This window comes from Melanerpes formicivorus, unplaced genomic scaffold (genome assembly GCF_026170545.1).
Source record: "Melanerpes formicivorus ecotype bairdi unplaced genomic scaffold, bMelFor1.0.p_v2 SCAF_24, whole genome shotgun sequence".
Classification (NCBI taxonomy): Eukaryota; Metazoa; Chordata; class Aves; order Piciformes; family Picidae; genus Melanerpes; species Melanerpes formicivorus.
In genome coordinates this window covers 12,381,583-12,402,027 of record NW_027142376.1, presented here as the reverse complement: position 1 = coordinate 12,402,027, position 20,445 = coordinate 12,381,583, and the positions used below count along the sequence as shown (strand labels likewise).

The 20,445-nt window shown below is 43.1% G+C and overlaps 2 protein-coding genes across 5 annotated transcripts in view; one reads left to right on the top strand and one right to left on the bottom strand.

The window, feature by feature from the left end:
* The window catches only part of TRIM71 (tripartite motif containing 71), a 62,216-nt gene extending 54,355 nt beyond the window's left edge, over nucleotides 1-7,861 (top strand). For both annotated transcript variants that reach the window (XM_068152918.1, XM_068152919.1), the window contains exon 5: nucleotides 36-7,861. In XM_068152918.1, coding sequence (XP_068009019.1) covers nucleotides 36-1,487 — 1,452 coding nt within the window. In that variant the 3' untranslated portion in view covers nucleotides 1,488-7,861. The remainder of the gene's footprint in view (nucleotides 1-35) is intronic.
* Nucleotides 1,452-20,445, bottom strand: part of CNOT10 (CCR4-NOT transcription complex subunit 10) — a 39,058-nt gene continuing 20,064 nt past the window's right edge. Inside the window, exons 13-20 of one of the 3 annotated variants that reach the window (XR_010989068.1) lie at nucleotides 19,950-20,030; nucleotides 16,826-16,939; nucleotides 14,862-14,992; nucleotides 14,058-14,093; nucleotides 13,817-13,944; nucleotides 12,580-12,655; nucleotides 10,956-11,220; nucleotides 1,452-1,529 (exon numbers count right to left, since the gene is read on the bottom strand). Coding sequence is in view for 1 of the 3 variants with exons in the window: in XM_068152923.1 (XP_068009024.1) it covers nucleotides 11,066-11,220; nucleotides 12,580-12,655; nucleotides 13,817-13,944; nucleotides 14,058-14,093; nucleotides 14,862-14,992; nucleotides 16,826-16,939; nucleotides 19,950-20,030 (721 nt within the window). In the remaining 2 variants the exon portion in view is untranslated. Of the gene's footprint in view, nucleotides 1,530-9,797; nucleotides 9,933-10,918; nucleotides 11,221-12,579; nucleotides 12,656-13,816; nucleotides 13,945-14,057; nucleotides 14,094-14,861; nucleotides 14,993-16,825; nucleotides 16,940-19,949; nucleotides 20,031-20,445 lie in introns of those variants that run through there. The other 2 variants (XR_010989067.1, XM_068152923.1) reach the window with 2 other exon arrangements.

Below are 20,445 nucleotides of genomic sequence, written 5' to 3'. Positions count from 1 at the left end.
ACGTGTGTTTTTCTCCCCCCTCATCTCCTCTGAAGGTGGAGAAGATTCGCCAAGTCAAGGCGAAGTCACTCTACTTGCAAGTTGAAAAGTTACGTCAGAACCTCAATAAGCTGGATAACACCATCAGTGCTGTTCAGCAGGTCCTGGAGGAGGGTCGTACCATGGACATTCTTCTGGCCCGGGACCGCATGCTGGCTCAGGTACAGGAGCTGAAGAACGTGCGAGGCCTTCTTCAGCCACAGGAAGATGACAGGATCATGTTCACTCCCCCTGACCAGGCACTCTATATGGCCATTAAATCAATGGGCTTTGTCAGCAGTGGGGCTTTTGCTCCTCTCACCAAAGCCACTGGGGAAGGCCTCAAGCGTGCGCTGCAGGGCAAAGTGGCTTCTTTCACAGTAATAGGGTATGACCACGATGGGGAGCCTCGCCTGTCGGGAGGCGACATGATCTCTGCAGTGGTGATGGGCCCGGATGGAAACCTTTTTGGGGCAGACATCAGTGATCAGCAGAATGGGACCTACCTGGTCAGCTACCGTCCACAGCTGGAGGGAGAACACCTGCTTTCTGTGATGATGTGCAACCAACACATTGAGAACAGCCCCTTCAAAGTCGTTGTGAAATCTGGTCGCAGCTATATAGGCATCGGGCTGCCAGGGCTCTCCTTTGGCAGTGAGGGAGACAGCGACGGCAAACTCTGCCGCCCCTGGGGAGTCAGCGTAGACAAAGAAGGCTACATCATTGTCGCTGACCGCAGTAACAATCGCATCCAAGTGTTCAAACCATGCGGGACCTTCCATCACAAGTTTGGCACACTGGGCTCCCGCCCGGGGCAGTTCGACCGCCCTGCTGGTGTGGCCTGTGACGTTTCACGCAGGATCATCGTGGCTGACAAGGACAATCATCGCGTCCAGATCTTCACGTTCGAGGGGCAGTTCATTCTGAAGTTTGGGGAGAAAGGAACAAAGAATGGGCAGTTCAATTACCCGTGGGATGTGGCCGTCAATGCAGAGGGCAAGATCCTGGTCTCTGACACAAGGAATCATCGAGTTCAGCTGTTCGGGCCTGATGGCATGTTCCTGAACAAGTACGGCTTTGAAGGGGCACTCTGGAAGCACTTTGATTCCCCCAGAGGTGTGACTTTCAATCACGAGGGCCACTTGGTAGTGACAGACTTTAACAACCATCGCCTTCTGGTCATCCATCCAGACTGCCAGTCCGCACGTTTTCTGGGCTCAGAGGGTACTGGGAACGGTCAGTTCCTGCGCCCGCAGGGAGTGGCGGTGGATCAAGAGGGGCGCATTATCGTGGCTGACTCCAGGAACCACCGGGTGCAGATATTCGAGTCAAATGGTAGCTTTTTATGCAAGTTTGGCACTCAGGGAAATGGCTTCGGTCAGATGGACCGTCCTTCAGGTATAGCCATCACCCCTGATGGCATGATTGTGGTGGTCGACTTTGGAAACAATCGAATTCTTGTCTTCTGATAGGTGTTTGAATTAGGAAGAAGCTGTCTCAGGGAAATTCTTCTAAGAGAAAACAAAATACAACGTTAATTCAAACCTACCTCATCTTTAATTTTTTTACAGATGAATGTACTTACCCTTTTCTGCAGGGAGTGAGCCTGTAAAGTTAAATTCTATCTACCTCATATTGTCCTCCCTTCCTTCCCAGGTTTCTCACCCCTCCCCATCCCCACACACTCGCAGTTCAGAATGTTATACCTCTCCCCCGACGGGGTTTCATGCACAAACAAGTGTTGCTGTGCACATTAGGTGGTTTGTGTGGTGAATTGTTAGACTAAGCCAAAAAAAAGGCTCTATGTAACTCTTTTAATGGGGAAAATGGGAGTAGGTGTCTGTAAAGAATTTGTGTTCTTGACCATACTGCAGTTCAGTGGGTGGGGATATGGGAGGGGAGGGACTCTTGTTGGTTTGTTTGATTTGGGTTTTTTTGGGGTGTTTGTTTTTTTGTTTCAATTGCTGCTGCAGCAGAGAACTTTTCCTGTTCTCCTTTTTATACCTCAATGTGTTTGATTTACTGGCGAGCACAGCGTGCTGTTCCCAGGCGACTTTGAACATTTTGTGAAAGCGAGTGGAGTTCACTCTCCAGGAAGAGCAAGTTTTGCATCTTTTTGGCATTTGTGTGAATCTTTTTTTTTTGTTTGTTTGTTGTTTTTTTTTTTTTGAAACACAGTAATCCAACAGCACAAAGTGAAGCTGATGAAAATGCACAAAATCTTAAGTTTAAACCAAATTGTTCATTCTAGTGGCTTAGTGCAGTCATTCTAAAGTTTAGATTAAAAAAACCTTCCTTTAATATATCCTATCTTTAGTAGGTTCTTTTTACCCTTTTCACCTGAAAGCTATTATGAGTTTGTTCAGTTACTGTTTCTTTTATCAGTGTACCTAATCTGGGTAACAGAGGAGGTTACAAGGAGCATTGAAACAGGGAAAATCAAACCCTTTTGACTTACTTTGTTATGAAATTACTAGCTTGCCCTTCCTCCCACCCCCACCCCCCCCCTTAGAGAGACAGTAAGGGAATAATGTTTGATGGATTTGTTAGAAGTGGTACCTTTTTGCAAAAGAAATAAGCACAGCTTTGGAGATTCAGGGTGTGTTTTGGAGAAGTCAACAGGATTGTGTTTTGTCTATTTAGAGAGGATTGCAATAACTATCATGACAGAAATGTTTCTCATCTTCTGGCTTCCCCAAAGAACTGGACCTGAAAAATTCAGGAAGGTCTGCTGTAGTTTTTAGTGAGGTGGGACTGTAGTTCCATGTGTCTTTTGCTACAGATCCAAGTGGAAGTTTACCAGTACCAGTGTAAGGCAAACTGCATCAAGGTGAAACTCTGCTGCTTTTTTTCCAGGGCAGTACCAAAGAATTTTGTATAGAATAAATGTATATAATCCTTTGAAACGTGGAGGCAGGGGGAAGTTAGCCCTTTCAGGGATATAAAACCAGCTTTTCTGAGAAGCAGAAACTTCTTTTTGAGAATAGAGGTCTCTAGCAAAATGTGACTTGGGGTCCCAGGAAATATTTGGGTTTTTTCTTCAGTTTCTTGCATTCCAGTTTAGCTGTTAATGCAGATACGGTCTCGACAGAGCTGTCGCTTCACCCTCCAGATCAGGCCTTTGGTGGCAAACAAGAATGGTTAACGTTGGGAACAGAGGGCTTTTCTCTCTGCAATGGAAAAATCCATGTACCAGCGCTCTTAGGCTTGGAAATTCCATCTTACTTACCTTGCTGTTTGCAAGAAAAGATCTTTGAAACAAACAGTCATTATCAAAAAGTCTGAAAAGCCTTAACTGTCCTCCAAGGATAGGGTTCATCTCTCTGCTAGCCACCATGCACAAGGGTGACCTGAGGTCAAAAGGCTCTTTAGTTTGTGAGAAATCACAAGGTGCACTTTCTTTCTTGCTGCTTTTCCACTCCAAGGACTGTTAACTTTCTGGGTTTGGGAGAAATCCCCATGATGTGTGCAGGCCAAGATAGCTGCCACTTTAGAGGAGGCTTAAACTAGAGGACCAGAAAGACGGATTGATGAGATGGCAAAACCTCATTTGAAAGAAGGGTGAGGAAAACCCACCTAAATTAAATGTAATAGAGTAACTGCTGCCTTTCAGCCAGAGTCTTGAGGGATCAAACTCTCCAAAGCAGTGTTTCTGTTAGACTTAAGCTTAGGGCAGCACAGTTTAAAAATAGTCTTCAAAGGATAATCTTTTAATGACAGGTATCTGCATAAATTTCTGTGGCCACTCAAAACGTGGGTAGGAGGGAAAGAGCTAGTTTACCTTCAGTGTTTTCAAGTTCTTACATACATGCCTGCCTTCTTGAGGGCAGCCTACAGCTGTGACAGATTTCTGTTTGTCTTGTCTTGTTCAGTCCAAGAATTATTTGCAGCTTGGGACTGTGAAAACTAATAGCCTGTAAGATCTTAGATACCAAAGAAAACTGGTTGAAAAAGCTTTAATGTTTAGTTTGCAGTGTCCTTGCATTTGTCTTACGTCTTAATAACAAATGCCAGGTCTCTTGAATACCTTGACCCAGACAGTGGTGGAGTATGCTAGAAACATGCTTGTGTGTTAATGCTGGTTGAGTTCTTAACCTTCACTAGGACTCGAAGGGAGCTTTTCCAAGCATTGAAAAAAAAAAGTTAAGTGTGCATTCAGGACTTAGTGGATTTGCAGAAACCTTTTTTAGCCCTTCTCCAGTCTGCTCCAAGTAGAAAGTGACAGACACTGAAGTTGCCCTTTATTTCGTATGGAGCCATTGCACAAACCTCCAGTCCAGCTCCATCAGGAAGAGGAATAACTTGAACTCTTCCTAAGTCGTTGTCTATTCAGTTCAGTGGGATTTGCTTGCAAACCAAACCTCTCTGGTGTTTGACCTCATATGTTGGGGAGCTTTTTTGTTTTAAAAACACTGCTATTTAGCTACCCAAAATAAGTCCTTACCCTTGTCATAGATAGTGCTAAGCACACTTGGTCTCATTGAAAAATGGTAGCATAGCTTATAAAATGGAGTGGTTTATATGCAATGAAAATAAGTAGCAGTAATATACAATGCCAACAGCAGATGCCCCATAGGGGCTTTTCAAAAGTAATACTTAAACAAGAGTCAAGTCTTGCTCTGTTTTTTCCATGCATGTTCTCAGGCTACACATGCTCTCAGGTTAATGCCCCAGTACCATCATATACACAGTGCAGAGAGAAGCAGCAAGGCTCTGAAGCTGGGTTGCAAACTGAACAAGCATTCAGAGTAATCTGAACTTGTGGAAATGGCCTGGGGAAGGGTGAAGTGAGCTTATTGAGCTTGTGCCTCTTTCTCTTATGTCTGATGTTGGGGAGCAACAGATGTGAGTGACAGACCTTTATCAGAACTCCCAAAGGAATTTTGCTAAGCCAGGTTAAACCAGTGGCTCTCAGTAAACTTTGCTTGACAAAATGTTACCAGCAGTCAGTATGGCTGGTTTGGGTTCAGCCTATGAAGCAGTCTTGTTCTTTCTCAGACTGAAGCAGACTCATCCTTCAGATAATTCACTCCTTTTTTTAGTACCTTTTAAATGTAACTTATTCAGAGAAGCCCATAAACCTTAAACTTGTAGAGAAAGGCGAGGGAGGGATGACATCTGGGCTGAGTGCAGATTGGGGCTAGATGTAATCAAGCCAGGAGGAAGAGCAAGGCATTTGGATGGGGCATGCCCTTGGAATGGCAGGAAAATGAACCCAGTCTATTAAGCTGGAGGTAAAATTGATTTCTGAAGAGAGCAGGTGTGTGGGCTTAGCTTGGCCATAACTTTGACCACAAGATCTTTGTTCAGTTCTGTTTGTTTTCAAAAAACATTGTGCCAAAGTGTTTTGTGTTTGTTGGGGGTTCTTTTGGTTGCTTTTGTTTGGGTTTTTAACTTTTTTTTTGTTGTTTGAAAGGATTGTAAGCCAAATGGTGCCAAAAGGTAATAGGGTATTTAAAGATAGAGATATTTAGACAAACAGTTTGGAGCTGTATAAAAAACAATGAACACTGGTACTTGTGTTAGACAAATAATTGTACCTTTGGTCTTTTGAGTCCTTGGGAGTTTGAAACCCAGTTTGCTGTGGTACAAAATGCACAACTAGATATGCCACTACCTTTTTCTTGAAGTTCTACCTCACTTTGCAGAAGCAAATCTACCTCAATTTAGCATCAGACAGGTTTGAGAAACAGTTGAGAATCTGCTTGGGGGAAGGTTTCGTCCTGCCTGTTGGACAAGCATTTTATTTGAAAGCGAGAGAAGTGTGTACAATGTGGTGACTTCCTGCTTTTGTTTGCTTTTGGTTTTGCTGCCTCCCCATGGACACATCAAGCTGCCCTTGCTAGAGAATCTGTAAATAAAACCAAATCTTTGTACATTCAGGCAAACAGGACCAAGATGCCCGAAACACTTGTTGAGTTTGTTCTGTTGTCACTACAAAGGAAGAAAAGGTAAACTTAGTCAGTATTATGACGCTAGTAGCTGACATGACATCCTTCATGTTCATTTGCAGTGTTCTTATATCCGTAAGACCTTTAAGGTCTTCTCTACAAGAGAAAAACTTTCATGCATGCCTACAAGTAAATCCAGTTTGGGAAGACTAATCTCACGGTTGCTGCAAACACAATGCTGTATCAAAAGCTTGAAGGGACAAGATAGAGGTTTTGTGATGGTTGGGGTCTTTTTTTTGGGGTGGGGTTTATTTTTCTTATTATTCCTTTTTTGGTAGTAGCTTTCTTGACTCAATGGAATCTTCTCCACCATGACAAAGCAATCGACTTTGCATTTCTGGAGGGCAGGCTAGGTTCAAGGCAGTCTCAGGAGAGGCAGTTTAAAACCAGTATGTGGGGGTTTATGCAACTAACAGTGACACGCAGCAAGCTCCTTGTTTTACCTGTGGAGTAAAGTTGCAGAAGCACATTTTCAGATTACTATATCAAAGTCTTTTTTTCCTCCCCTGCTTATAAAAGGGGATGACAGAAGTGGGTACAGGAGACCCCTAATAACAGTGGGCTGTGTTGGGTTTGGTAAATGTTATGGTGGAAAATGTACATTGATGTCTCTAAGTGATCTTACGGGTTAACAAGCCAAACTGGCATCTTTTTTCCATCATTGTTTAACCAATAATGGTTCTAAAAATGCTTTGTGTACCTGCATGGTCTTAGACCTTCTATTAATGATTGTATCAGCTTACAAACTCAGGTAGATAATTTTTTTTAAGCTCTTTTCATAGAGCCTTACTGACTGAATGTTAAGTGTCTGTGTAGTGTAGTTAAGTAACTTCCTTTTCAACTACCAGACTAGTTTAAAAAAAAGAAAGAAAAACTTTTATAGGTTTGTAGAGTATTTTTCAGCCAATTAAGTAGTTTTTTCCTTCTGAGGAAGGATGTCTGTTTCTGGGTTTTGTTTTTAGTTTCTTTTTCTAAAATAACTCAAGTTTTTAACTAGTTTGTAAGGTGTCCTTAGTCACCTGAGTTGGTGGGGGTTTCTTACTGTATGTGACTCTTGTAAGTGTGCATTACCTGTTGTGTGCTGCTTGGCTCATACACAATCCATTGGAGTAGTGAGGGTGCTGAACACAGGCCTGCAACTGAAGTTGCATAGAAAATGGAAGTCTTCAACAAAATTGAGGCCATGGGCATGAAATCAATGTCACCAACTTGTGTATTTTTTCTCTCCCTTAATTTCAGTTGACTGTAGATGTATGGCCTCATCTTACAAAAACTTCATTACCAGTGTAGAAGTAGTGCTGCCTTGGTACAGGCTTGCTTTGGCATCCAGAATGATTTGTTTCAGTCCTTGGATGTTAGGCATCTTGAGTTGATTGGGCTTGTAGTTTCCTCTTCTGTTGCAGGTGCTTCTTTTCTACTGTAGCGATTAGTCATGCTGCTCTTAGAAGAGTAAAAATGTCTCAGCAGGACAGACAGTGCTCTGCTTTTAATGAGCTGCTCAGTGTTTACATCTAATCGATAATGAGACAGGTTGTGACAAGAACTTCCATGCTCCAAAAAAAAAAGGGCATCACATTTCTACTTGGACAAAATCAAGTGGCATAATTTATAGATGTCAGATGCTGAGCGGCGCAGAGAAGAAAGCATGACAGGTTGTGTGCAAACTCTGATGTAGAATAAGTGAGCAGAATGTTAGAACCCTTGTGTTAACGGAGGCTTCTGAATGTATCTTTGTGGTCCATAGGGAAGGCTGAAGGATGTAGCAAGGAGATGATGTATCAGCTACTGGCAGCCTTAAAACAAAGTCAGTGTCTCTCTGGACTTTAAAATGTTCCTATGCAGTTTATTTTATTTTTGTTTAATCAAATAAATGTGAGCTTTTTCATGGCAAATCTGTGTGTGTGTTTCTGTATTACCCAGACAAGGCCTTCCCTTAAGATGCAAAAAGTAAACAGCACTTGCTTGAATTTGAGCCTGGCTGCCTGAAAACCTTAACCTGCTTTAAAAGGAGAGGACGAAAGGCCACTGGCTGAATTCCTGGCATATGGGTAGCAGCGGAGGTGGCTTCCAGCTGACTGCTCTCACTGATTTGTCAAATCTGGGATGGTTTCTAGCCCCAGATCTACATATCCAGCTACAGAACTGCTCAGTGTCGTGCTCTGCTGTCCTTCAAAGTCTTTGACCAGATCATTGTTCATTCTTTTTGCTGGAGCAGCTGTACAGAGATCAAGCTGAAGAAGTAAAACTACTGGAGAGGAAAAAGGCTGCTCAGGTGAATGCCAAGATGAAAGACTTAGGCAGCTTTGTGTACAGCTTGGTCTCTATTCCCTTGGCTTCTCCTGAAGGCAGAACCTCACCGAGCACTATCAGATGGCCCTGGGCATTGCTGTACAAGTTCCTGCGCTGTTGTCACTGTGTCCACTTTCTTTCTGAGCCCATCCCAACGTGTGGGCAATCACTGTAAGACTGCTTGTGGGGGAAAGGGAGTGCAAACCCTTCTTCCTGCTGCGGGGATTATGAAGGAGGCAAGGGGAGGGCAGGAGAGGGACAGGCAGCCTTTCATGCAGGAAGTGGCCAAAACTAAAACAATAAGCATTGACTTAAGCAGCACAGCCTGGGCTCTGTTACTGTTCTCAGTGGTTTTATGACAGGACAGCTTCCAGTTTTACAGGGCCTTCACTTCTTTACTATCGGAGCTTAAACCTAGCTGAGGAGAAGAAGCAAAAGTCTGTGACTCTAGCAGTGCCAGAGGGGAGACACATCTTTGACTGTTCCCTTTCTGGACATGTTTTGATATTTGTGGGGTTTTTTTGTTCTTCTCTTGTTGTTGGTAAAACTATGAAACCAAACTGCTGAAAGCCACTGTTCCTCACCTCTCTTCAATTAGCAGTGCTACAGGCAGTGGGGGAACAGTGCCCCACCTCGAGCTGCCGTGATCAGTGTGGCAGCCTTAGGGCAGAAGAGGAGCCTTTGTTCGGGGAGGACTGGGACTGAATACTTCACAAGCAAATGCAGCAGTGATAAGGTATCTGGGGAACAACAACCGCATCCTTTATCGAGCCTCGGAAGCGTTTGGAGCCTCCGGGTGGAGCTGGGCACTGCTGAAGCAAGACATTAGCATCTTTTGCATCTGAATGCCCCGCATTCCTGGGGGGGAGGGGTAGGGAAGGGGAGAGAAGAATCTTCTCAATTCAGGGCCCAGGACCACACAGAGAGCATCTTTAACCTTTTTGTATTTAATCAGTCAATCTGCTTTGGGTGGAAGGATGCACTGGCTCCTTTTCCTTTTTTCTGAGGAGCTCCCCTGTTTGTTTGGGGTTTTTTTCAAATTTAATTCCTAATACTTCTAAACTGCTTGCCCCTACCTGAGGACAGTGGGTCATTACTTTTCAAAGCTTTCAGAGTAGCAGTGCTGCTTATCTAATGGAAGAGGGATGATAGCAGGTCTCAAGCTTTCTGCTGTAGTGCTTGGTTATAGTTAGCTTCCTGAGCAAGGGACATTCTACAGTGCTCACATTGTTTTAAAAAGGTGTTACTATATGGCTTCTTCATTCAAGATCTCGCTGGCTTCTTCTCCTGAACGAGTCTGCACTACCTCATGCTCAAATTGCAAAGACCTTGCAGGCCCTGCGTGCCTGGGGGCCACTTGGAAAAGTGACCTTTCTGACTGGGGGCTGAACTGGAGGCAATGTAACATGCCAGCAGCACGGGGACATGAGGTGCTACCCCAACTCTACCCAGCAGACTACCTGGGCAAAGGGGAAGAGCTGAAATAGCACAGAACAACCACAGGGAGTGAAGGGAGGAGAGAGACTCTGCTTATCTTACAGCAGGATGAAGTCCTGAGGCGGGCTGGCTCCTCTCATCCCCTCTGCTCACAATATGTAATCAAAGGGTCCTTCCTTATGCTGCTGTCTTACAGCCTCGTCTTTGAAAGAAAATGGTATTCCTCTAAGCTGGAGACTGCATTAAAAGGGAAAAAAAAATTCCATCTTACAGGCATGCTCTCTTCCAGGACTTCAACCCAGCTAAAGCAAGTGTTCCCTTCAGGGATCTTGTTGCTTGTACAGCCCTTCTCCTAGACAGTGCCTTGCTCCATGGACATTACTTCAGTAGCTGTACCAGGGTTCTGGCCTTGCTGACCTGTAAGCTGCCACCTCTTGAGAGGCAGGAGCAGCAGAGCCCTTCTAGTTTGTAGTCAGTAAGGCTCAGAAGGGCCACTGCAGCACCTTACAAGACAGCAGCTGCATCCTGGACACAAGACTGCACCAGTGCACACTCCCTCCCACCAAGGCTGCCAGCATGACCACACAACTGGGAGAAGGGTACAGACTGGCTTGTTTACGAGGCTGGCTTGCACACAAACTGATGCCAGTCAAGTCACTACTGCTTGGCAGTGTTCTGCACGGGTGAGGACTATCATTTGTGTACCCTTACACCACAAACTCTTAGTGTGTGACCTGCTAACCCTGCCAGGCCAGCATCACTGCTCCTGGTTTTACAGAGTGATTATTTGAAAGACTCTGCTATGACCCACAGGGGAAAAAAACCTTTCCTTGCAGCTAAAGTTGTTTACCTGTGTAAACAGCCACATTCCCCCCTGCCATCTGTCCCCTTGTCTGAGCTTCAACTACAGCTGGTCCAGGGCAGTGGACTAGAGTTGCACTAAACTAGTGAAGTTGGGCAAAAGCTTTTCCTTGAGGAAGGTGGAGCTTGCATGTCAAAATACAGGAGCTAACACAACAGCTCAACTGCTCTTTTTTTCAGCAGGATTTTAGTCCAAGTAAAGATGACTCTCCTTCCACTCACTCCCCTTCCATGTATTCTCTTCAAAAAGAGCAGAACTGCACACTTGGCTAACAATGGTGTAGTAAGTAAAGTGCGGCTCGCATCGCCCAAGCAGTACCGCCCTCTCTTTGTCACAGTTTCATCACCACTCTAGAGCAGGCCTTGTGCCTTACAGGGTTTTATTAAAAAGTTACTTACAGAAAGGAACACACTCCAGCAATTGGGGTATGCAGGTGTCCTAGGTTAAAAAAAAAATGTACAAAATCCCAACCCTTATGGGCAGGGCAGCAGCAGGCTGAAGCACAACCTCACTTCCTTTGAACCGTAGTGAAAGCTGGCATCTGAATGGGCTGGATCGAGTGGACTGGCTGAAAGAGAGGTTTCTTCCGCATCTCAGAGAGGGTTTTCACAGAAGGGAGAAGCTGGTTTCTCTTGATGATCTGTAATGCTAGCTGTGTGTTACCTGCAAGACAAGCTTTGATTAAACAAAACAACCCAGTACCTCTGTATAAATGACTGTTTTCAGAACAGAGCTGCTCAGGCAGCCTCAGGCCCAGGCCCCATGGGCTTCCTTTTCAGGGAAATGCTGACAGACAAAAGTCAATTTGAAATAGCAGGATTGCTTGGTTCTGCCTATTCTAGCTAAAGACATGAAGCTTTGAGTCTCATTGTGCATCTGGGAGAGACAAGAGGTGCCCTTCAGGTGCCCCAGCATCTTCAAGCTCTGAAACTAATCTCACCCAAAATGCCCTCACAATGTGACACTGCAGATGGTAATGCAAGTGCCAAGGGCATATATAAAACATGTTTTTAAAACAAGTCTGATCTTCAACTGCAGGCATGGCCTATAAAATTAATACCAAAAGTAATGGAAAAATTATTCTTTGGTGAACTGAAAGATTGTAGAAGCAAATGCACACTTCTGAAAAGAACATTTCTCCCTCAGGTTCAAGCAGTTTTCTTTCACTAAAGTTTTAGTTTCAGAAGAGATGCACTGTTCTGTTGCCATTTATAGACCAACAAAATGTCTTTGCCATCTTTTGATTATATACTTCAAAGGGAGTGAGAGATGTGAATTCCCCTTTCTACCCTCTTCTGTGCTGTGCTTCATTGAACAGAGAAAGGTTTCCAAAAATTCCAACTTAAAAAAAACCCAAAACATCTTAGAAGAAGCTTTGGAGAAGTCCCAGTTCTGAATACAAATGCTCAAGTCCTGCCTGCAATGCAGGCCAGCCAAAGGGGAGAAGCAGGACAGCAACTGTTGCACAGCACTGGGATATTAAGCCTATGGGACACAAGTCCACAACTACCAGCTTCAGAGGTGTGGCTGCAGCCATCTACTCACACTGCAGCATTCAAGTGCAATCCTCCTTCTTTCCATTATGTAGAGACTTTTTTCCCCCATGGAAACACAATGAACCTCCAAAGTGAAGGATTTTGGATGAGACAGTTACTAATACTGCAAGTTTATTTATTGCAGTACTTTGTACATAGGCCTTGGAGTGTAGCTGTCTTTAGAAGAAAAGCCTTTCTAACCCTCTCTATAATATAAACCTCATCAAGGCCTTTACAGACCCTAATCCAAGACTGCTGCTTGCTCCACAAAGAAGTATAGAAGATTTCAACTTAGAGAATGAACATATGGGGTGTGTAAGAACAGGATGGCAGTAAACTAAGGAAATGAAAGTGCAAATACACAGATCCACAAGGGTGTAAAATGGAGATGGGGCCTAAAGGGCACAACCCCATAAGGAGAATGATGATTATCACCTTCCTCCCCTTGTGTCCCAAATCTAGGTTAACAGAATGTTTCACAACTTACCATTCTGCAATTCAAGATACACAGCCAGCAGGATAGCCTCTGGAGGGATCTCTTTGGGGTGGATGAGTGAAGCAGCCTTAGTGAAAAAGAAGAGGGTAGGGAGAAAACTTGCTGAAGAGAGACAGTGCCCCTGGGCAGGATCAGTAGCAGCATCTCACCCAACAGAAACAAGTAACAATTCATAAACAAGGCAGGATTGATTTTTTTTTTAACTGGTACTCTCCAAGAAGAGACTAAAAAAAATCATCTGCATTGCAAGATTTTTTCACACTAAGTAGCAGCACCATCTGCTGCAGGCTTATGTTAGCATGGATCTCTAATTCTTGGGGCAAATTTACGGTGCTTTCCTAGTGACATGACAGGCAAAGAAGGTAACATCCACTGCTCTCTAAGTTCAGAGTACAAAGTTAACAAGGATTGTTCGTTAGTTTTCCATACACAAATATTTTTCAGCTACAAAGTCAATCTCTTGTAGATGCAGAGGCAAATTCATTCCTTGTAGATGCAGACATCTACTATACTTTAGATCCACAGATAAATGTCTTAAGATAAGATCCTCACAGAATTTGAGCCTGTTCACCCACACAGCTGCTATAAAGTAATGTGGCAGACTGCTGTTTCAGTTTGCAGTTCCAACAATGCATTTAAGTAGACTTCCTGACAGACAGGAATGGCTGCAGAAGGAAATAGGTCCCAGCCATTAGAAAAATAAAATGAAGAGTTTCAAAAGCAGTACTTGAGAATTCTTGGGATATGTGGCAGGCAAGGAACTTCAGCAGAACTGCTGAAGCAGTTTGTTCTGGAGCTTTGTTCTCTCAGCCCTAAAGTTAATGACCTAAAAACTGATCAGAGAGAAGTAAACTCAAGGCTCTCTGGAACCTTCTCTTCTGAAATAGTTACTATTGGATCATTGAAAGAAAAACAACAAACAGCCCAAAACAAACTCAAACTTCAAAATAAATGAAAAGACTTCCTAGTTATATTCCACTGGTTTGATATAACCATCCCAAACAAACCAACCAACCAAAAAAACCCCAAACCTTCCCCTAGTATAAAATTGGAATCCTTTATTTTATGTTACTAATAGAGACTGATTCATAAAGACAGAAGGGAGCAGCCATCTCAGGGAAGTTCTCAACTAACCCTGGGCTATGAAATCCCCAGGGCTTGCTGTGATCTAAGCAGCCTTTTGGAGTACCATGGTCCCAAAAACTGTCTTGAGATTTGTTTTTCATACCTGATGAAGACACTTCCGAGCTTTGTCATATTCACTCCTCAAACAGTAAGCACTTCCAAGGTTAAACAACATCATTGTTCGTGCTGATGTGACTGAACTGGGATAACACTGTGGAGTCTGCTTGCCAGCTGCAATTAAAAAAATACCTAATAAAAATCTTTCTTTTTTTTTCCTCCTTAAGACTTTTATTCCAAACTGGCTGAGTTCCTGTATTCTGCTGAATACAGTGCCTGGTACTTACAAGATTCCATTGATTCATTCTCTCCTTTGTCAGACCCTGCAAAGAAAACACCCACAAAACCCATCACATTCTGTGAGCTTTTACAAAGCTTATTACACAAGTAATACAAAGAGATACATTTGCTTCTTCCTTCATAGTCTGAAATTAAAGAGGGAAAACGGTGGTGTGCTCAAGAGTTTATATCACTTAAGACTGCCTCTCTTTTATGCTTTGCTTTTAAAGCTGCAGGTGACTACAGTGAGGTTTAAACAGCATATGTGACTGAAATCAGAGCTACTGTAGACTTAACTATATAGATGGGCACTGGGGTACATTTCATTTACAGAATACACACTCCCAACTGTAAGCACTACAAGGAAATTGAGATTAACAAAGTTGTTCCCACTCCTGTCTCTCACTAAACGCAGTTAGTCATCTTCACTGGTATTGCAATGCGTGGTTTAGAGACTACAAACCTGGATGAGAAGGTATGAAGCCAAAACTTAACCAGAATTGCACAACTAACAAAAGCACCTCTCAAAAGTTACCTTCAAACAAGCCAGAATGTTACAATATATAGTTCTATTTATGTTCCACAATTAGCCACTTCAAAGGAATGACAAAGACGGAAAAGACAAACCAAACACAAAGGAGGAAAGGAAATGCCTGGAAAACAAAAAACACTCTACCACAAACAAACAAAAATTAAAACTAATCCCCTAAACATCCAAGATGTCTTAATCATCATATTTGGGTATTCAAACTTAGAGCAGGAAGGCAGCTGAAAGTGTAACAGTTTCTAGTGAAGAGTATAGATTCATTAACCTTGATCCTGCTCATTTGAAGAGATCCCAAGGGAAACATCAGTGACGTTCTCAGGGTTCAAGTGAGTGATGGCATCGGATATTCTGTCTAGAGAGATGAGAGCTTCTGCTGCATACAAATGGCCAAGGAACCTACAACAACAAAGGGTTAGGTACAAATGTCAGCATAACAACATCTACAATTTGTTATGCAAGACAAACTGAAGGCAACTTTTAACATGAGCACGTGAAAACTACTGCTTAGGATCTTAGTAGTTAGCTTGCTTATGAAGTATTGTCATAGTTCCTGGTTCTGTCATTTATTGCTTGTAGGCACTAATGTTGTGAACAAGTTTGCATCTGAGTAGTGACAATTCATTCATGTACAGGAATTGCCACTCCAGAAAGACAGCACCTCTGTAGGGCTCAATCTCGGAGGATTTGAAAAAGGAATCCTTACAAAACCACCTTGGGATATTGATACATTTACCATTTGAGGTGTTATGTGACTTCAGACTCAGCTAAAAAAACCCAAAACCAAACAAGAGCCCAAAACAATTCTGTAAGACAGCTGAATTTCTGAGGACAGGCAGTATATAGGCCTGTCCCTGGGGCAAAAACAGCTTTCCAAATGCAGGAGTTGCAGAATGATTATGCAAGTCTGATGTTTGACACCTGTAGTTCAGCTCAGCTAATCAGCAGCTTTCCTTTTCAATTTTGGAACAGAGGGAAACCTATCAATTAACAGCATGATTAGTTTGCAAATATTTACTCTGAAACAGTAGTAGAGCAGAAAAGGTCATGCTTATCCTATGCAGCTGTACAGATTTCACTGACTATGGTTGGCTGTAATGAATTACAGAACAGGTAAACTATCAGTTAATCATCTGATGTAACTCCTGCCATTTAGATCTCATACAGCAAACTATTTTCTCTACAGGATTCTTATTTTACTTAAGAAAACAGGAACAGTTCAATAGTCCCAATTGTGACACAAAAGCCTCGTTTCTTGGGAGCAGGGTACAGGGCTCTGTCTTTGCAAACACCTGTCATCTAGTGTCTCTTGCATTGCACGACAGTAACGCTGCCTTCACCAAATTCTGTTCTCTTGCAAGTTCTCTGAAATCTTGCTTATGCAATGAGTGTGCAAAAAGGCAAGCTTCTGCAGTAGTCTCAAGCACAGGAATGAAAGAATTCAGTTAGAGCACACTGCCAGCATATAAAACCAGGCACAAGTTAGCTTGCTTTCCACAAGAACATCACCAGTTTCGAAAAATATTACTACCGTAAAAACCTCTCCTGTATTTTATCCTGTGTATGACACAGGAATTAAATGCACAAACAAGGTCAGAAATATGGGGCTAAAGCTGCCTTTTGAATTTGGGGATATATATATATGTATATGTAAGAACTGGTGGGTCAAAACAGAACGAGCTTTCAATATCCTTCAAAAAATTGCAGGGCTGAACAAGAACTGAAAAAGAAAATGGAATCTATATAAGTAACAGTAGCAAGTGCAGACTCAAGATCTGCTGTCCTACTGACCCAGCAAACTATCTCCTCTGAGGCTGTAGTCTCATAAGCAAATTTCTCACAGCATGCTGGCTTGTGCTTCTGTCTCAGCTCCTTGTGCTTGTGCCTCAGCTCCTCATTCCTGCCCCTTCTACTGTGCCAACATGAGCACGTGCACCCCCACAGTGAATCAGGACAGAGACCTGAGGGTCCTGCCATTGATTGGGACCCCATGGCTGGAGATTAACAAATAGCAAGTAAAGTAGTAAGAGCCCTAGAATCAAAGCAGGGGACTCACATTCCTGCATGTCGGTGAACAATTAGTCAGGGCTTCAACAAGAACAGGAGCAAGCCAAGCAATTCTTGACCTCAAATACGTAACTGGCAAGCAGCTCCAGACACTGGAAGCTTGAGCTCCTAACTCTCCATCTAAAAGCAGGGCTGAGAAAGAAGAAATGACGACATCAGACTTACTTAAGAGACCCTGACAGCTTTGGTTGCTGAAGAAGTTTATCTGCGTGATTCAGTGCCATAAGGTTATCGCCCAAAGCCAGAGCCACGTAAGCACTACATGCAAGTATTGAGCACCTGGAGGGGGAAAGAAACAAAAGAAAAAAAGGGAGGGGGAGAAAGTCAGTATGTTGAACGGAGATTTCTGCAATTCCAAATGCAGCTGTTCAATTTCTTGTTGAAGTGCTATGGAAATAAATAATACTTTCAATAATGACGTGAAGGACATAGTGTTTCGTTATCTCTGGCCTCAATCACATTCTCTGAACTAGGAGATACACACATTGTGTTCTACCTGTATAAACCAAAGACCACTACAGTGTGCTCAGTAAGGTCTTGCAATTTTGATCATAACTAACAGATAAAGATGGACTTCACTACATGTCATTTTTCTCATGGTTCACTTCCCCTTCTCACCCTTTTGTCTTGAACTCTCACTTGTATTTCCCTGCCCTCCCCTTCTGCTGCAGCAAAGGGTAGCAGATTTGTAGATTTCTGCAAGGTCACATAGCAGCAACCAATTAAGTTGCAACATATTTCATTCTTGTATGTACAATGTTTGCCCACAGGGAGACAAATACTGGAGAATTCTGTGTTTCCAGTTTCGTGTTGAACTGACAGCTGTAACCCATTGCTAAGACTCTAACTGATCTGTGGCATTTTGTTTCTGTCACAGACTTTCTTGTCTTTCCAAAATGACAAAATCCCTGACAGTTCCTGTAGTGGAATCTGTACTATTTGCATTTTCCATCTCCAAACAATAACCCCATCATGAGGCCAAGCTTAACATCTAATAACAACTCGCCCTCCCACCTCCCCAGACACAGCACTGGGGAGTATCTTCCACTCTGTAAGACCCCCATTCAGTGCAGGCTGCCTTGTCCTCCGAGCATAAGCCTCTGCTCCCAGCAAGGTATTGCCAGCACAGACTCAGCTCTTCTCCAGGAAGGAAGAGCAGATCATCTTAGTGAGCTCTCACGTTGGGAGCAAGGGGAAGAGAACCCTCAACTCTCCCGCCAGTAGGTGGGCTATTACCACGTCAACCTTCTGGCAACTGTCAAGCCCACTTTCAGTCCAGCAGTAAGTCATGTAATTCATGGCAGGACCTGGGGTGCCTTTATTCCCCTTTCCCAGGAGGCATGCTCCTTAATTATGCACAAGCAGGATAAGAAACTTCTCCAGTGTTTCTCCCTACCCCCCACTTCCTCTCCACTGTGCTCAGATGTCACATCAAATCTGAACACGCACAAAAGCTTGAGAGAGGAAAGCTTCCCCAACTCAAGTCCCAAACCTAAAGTATTTCTGAAGGGCTGTGTGTGGGGGGGAAATTAAAACATCTCTGTAATAACAGCCTGCTTCTGACTAGCCTCATTTCATCTCTGCTTCAAGGAAGCACAGCTTTTAGATCAGCAGATGCTAAGCATCACCAGCTAAATACCCATAGACGTAAGTCCAGGCCTCCAGAGCTGCCTGCTACTGCCCTTTACATCAATCAACATGTGTCTTTTATTTCCCACTATTTTTTTTAAGCCTATTTCTATTTCTGAAAGAGCAAATTCAAACACCATACACATTCCAATCACACAACAGGTAAGTAGAGCAGAACTGAAACCCACTCGTGTTATCTAAGGACTCCTCATTGCTTAAGCCATGTTAAGAGCTAGCAAGACTTTTTTAGCAACAGTCCTTAAAGAGGAGTAAAATACTCAAGTTTTCTTCCCTGCAGCAGCACTTGTGCACTTGGATCCATTGTTGAGCTGGCTAAATCAAACACTCAGGAGACCTGACAGCTAACCAGAGCAGAAGAATTGCACCACAAGGGAAAAGACAAACTAGTTTTTCACCCCAGTCAGGATTCTGACAAAACTCCACAGGTTGCCTTTGAGCACGGCAGACTTCCAGCATCACTCAGCCTCTGCATGCCCTAAATAAAACTGCCTTTGCACCAGGACAAAGAAGAATGTTTTTTTAAACTGCCAGATTATGTCAAACAGCCTCTTGTGTAGGTCCAGGCAACAAGATCTGTCAGCCCACACTGACTGCAAGTTTACAGAACCCAATCTGCACATCTGACTTGGCTTATTTCTCAGGCCAAGTACAAGTCAGAGCAAATTCAGTTCTTCAAAACTCGCTATGAAGCAATCAAAAATGGCACTTCTAAACCATTAAGAGAACATCACTAACCTGAAATAATTTCAAATAGCTAACTAAGCACAACAGTGGATATAAACTATCTACTTTTAAAGTTTCAACACAGACAGAACAATCCCAAATACTAAGAAATACAGAATGCAGATGGTGCTTACTCAGCACCAGCAAAGGGGAGATGGTGGAGAGCTATGCAGTGGCTGAAAGAGTGAAACAGCTATGGGTAATAATCACTGTAAGCTTCCAGTATTGTGACAGGGCCAAACAGACCACTGTAATCTTTAAGTGGCTAAATGAGGCAAATTATAATCTTGTTGGGGAAAAGTGAAGAGGTTCCAGTTAATGTGATACTTCTTTAGACATGTGAGAGTTACTGTGTTTGGAGGGCACCAGTCTGGGAACGAAAATACCAAGTCAGATCTTACCTATGTTCTTCCATGGTGAGCAATTCAAATGCCTGAACAAAGATAATTTTTCTATTTTAGGTCAGCTGTGGATTTACCCTTGCTGAGTTGTCACTTGAAAGCAGAACAGCTGCTTATAGCACCTTTTTCCCCCCCACACCCAATGAGCTGAGCCCCAATGTGGGGCTGAATTCCTAACTAGCCATATCAAGACCTTAAAGCAAAAAGTAATCGCCACTCCTTCCACCAATCATAACCATTGCCAGGTTTTTTGCTTTGTTGTTTATAGGACTTGCTTTTTTAATTGCAATGTCAAGCCTGTAACAAACTGATCATCTGAATTGAAATTCTGGATGGTTTCTATTTGTTTGGACTCAAAAGTCCAGAACATGGAAAGCACCATGCCCTTGAAAAAAGGAAGACTTAGATTACCAATTACAATTCAGTGTTGCAAGTGCCTGAACAAAAAGTTTAGCAAGAACTCCAGAATCACAGCACAGACACTTAGTGGTGAATATTTTATACTATTTACTTACCTTAAATTTTCTAATTCCTGTTTCTTCAAAGGCGAAGAAGGGGGAGCTGCAATGAATTTATCCCCTTCATGACTTTTATTGCTAAAAAGAAAACAGTGTATGAATTATAGGGAGTAAACAGAAATAATTAAAGGCCTCAGTGTAGTAAGCATTGCTATTTCCTCACTCCATGTAAAAGGACAGAAAAAAATCTGTAGCCTAAAAGGCAGGGAAATTAAGCTCTACAAAAACTGAGGCAGATGCCTCCTAACTGTTCCATTTGAGAAAGAAGAGGAGGGACATTTGATGGAAAAGATTTGACTGGCAGACCAAACAGTCCACACCATTCTCCACAGCCTCAAGCTACTTTTGAAGTTTGGTATAAGACAAGAACTGTAAGCTGGGGAGAGACATAACTCACTGCATTTGTGGCCTCTCTTCTTTTAGCCTGTAAGAAAAGCTGTAAACTAGTTCCCTCCCTAGACATCTTAAAAACTTAATATATAAACATTCTAGG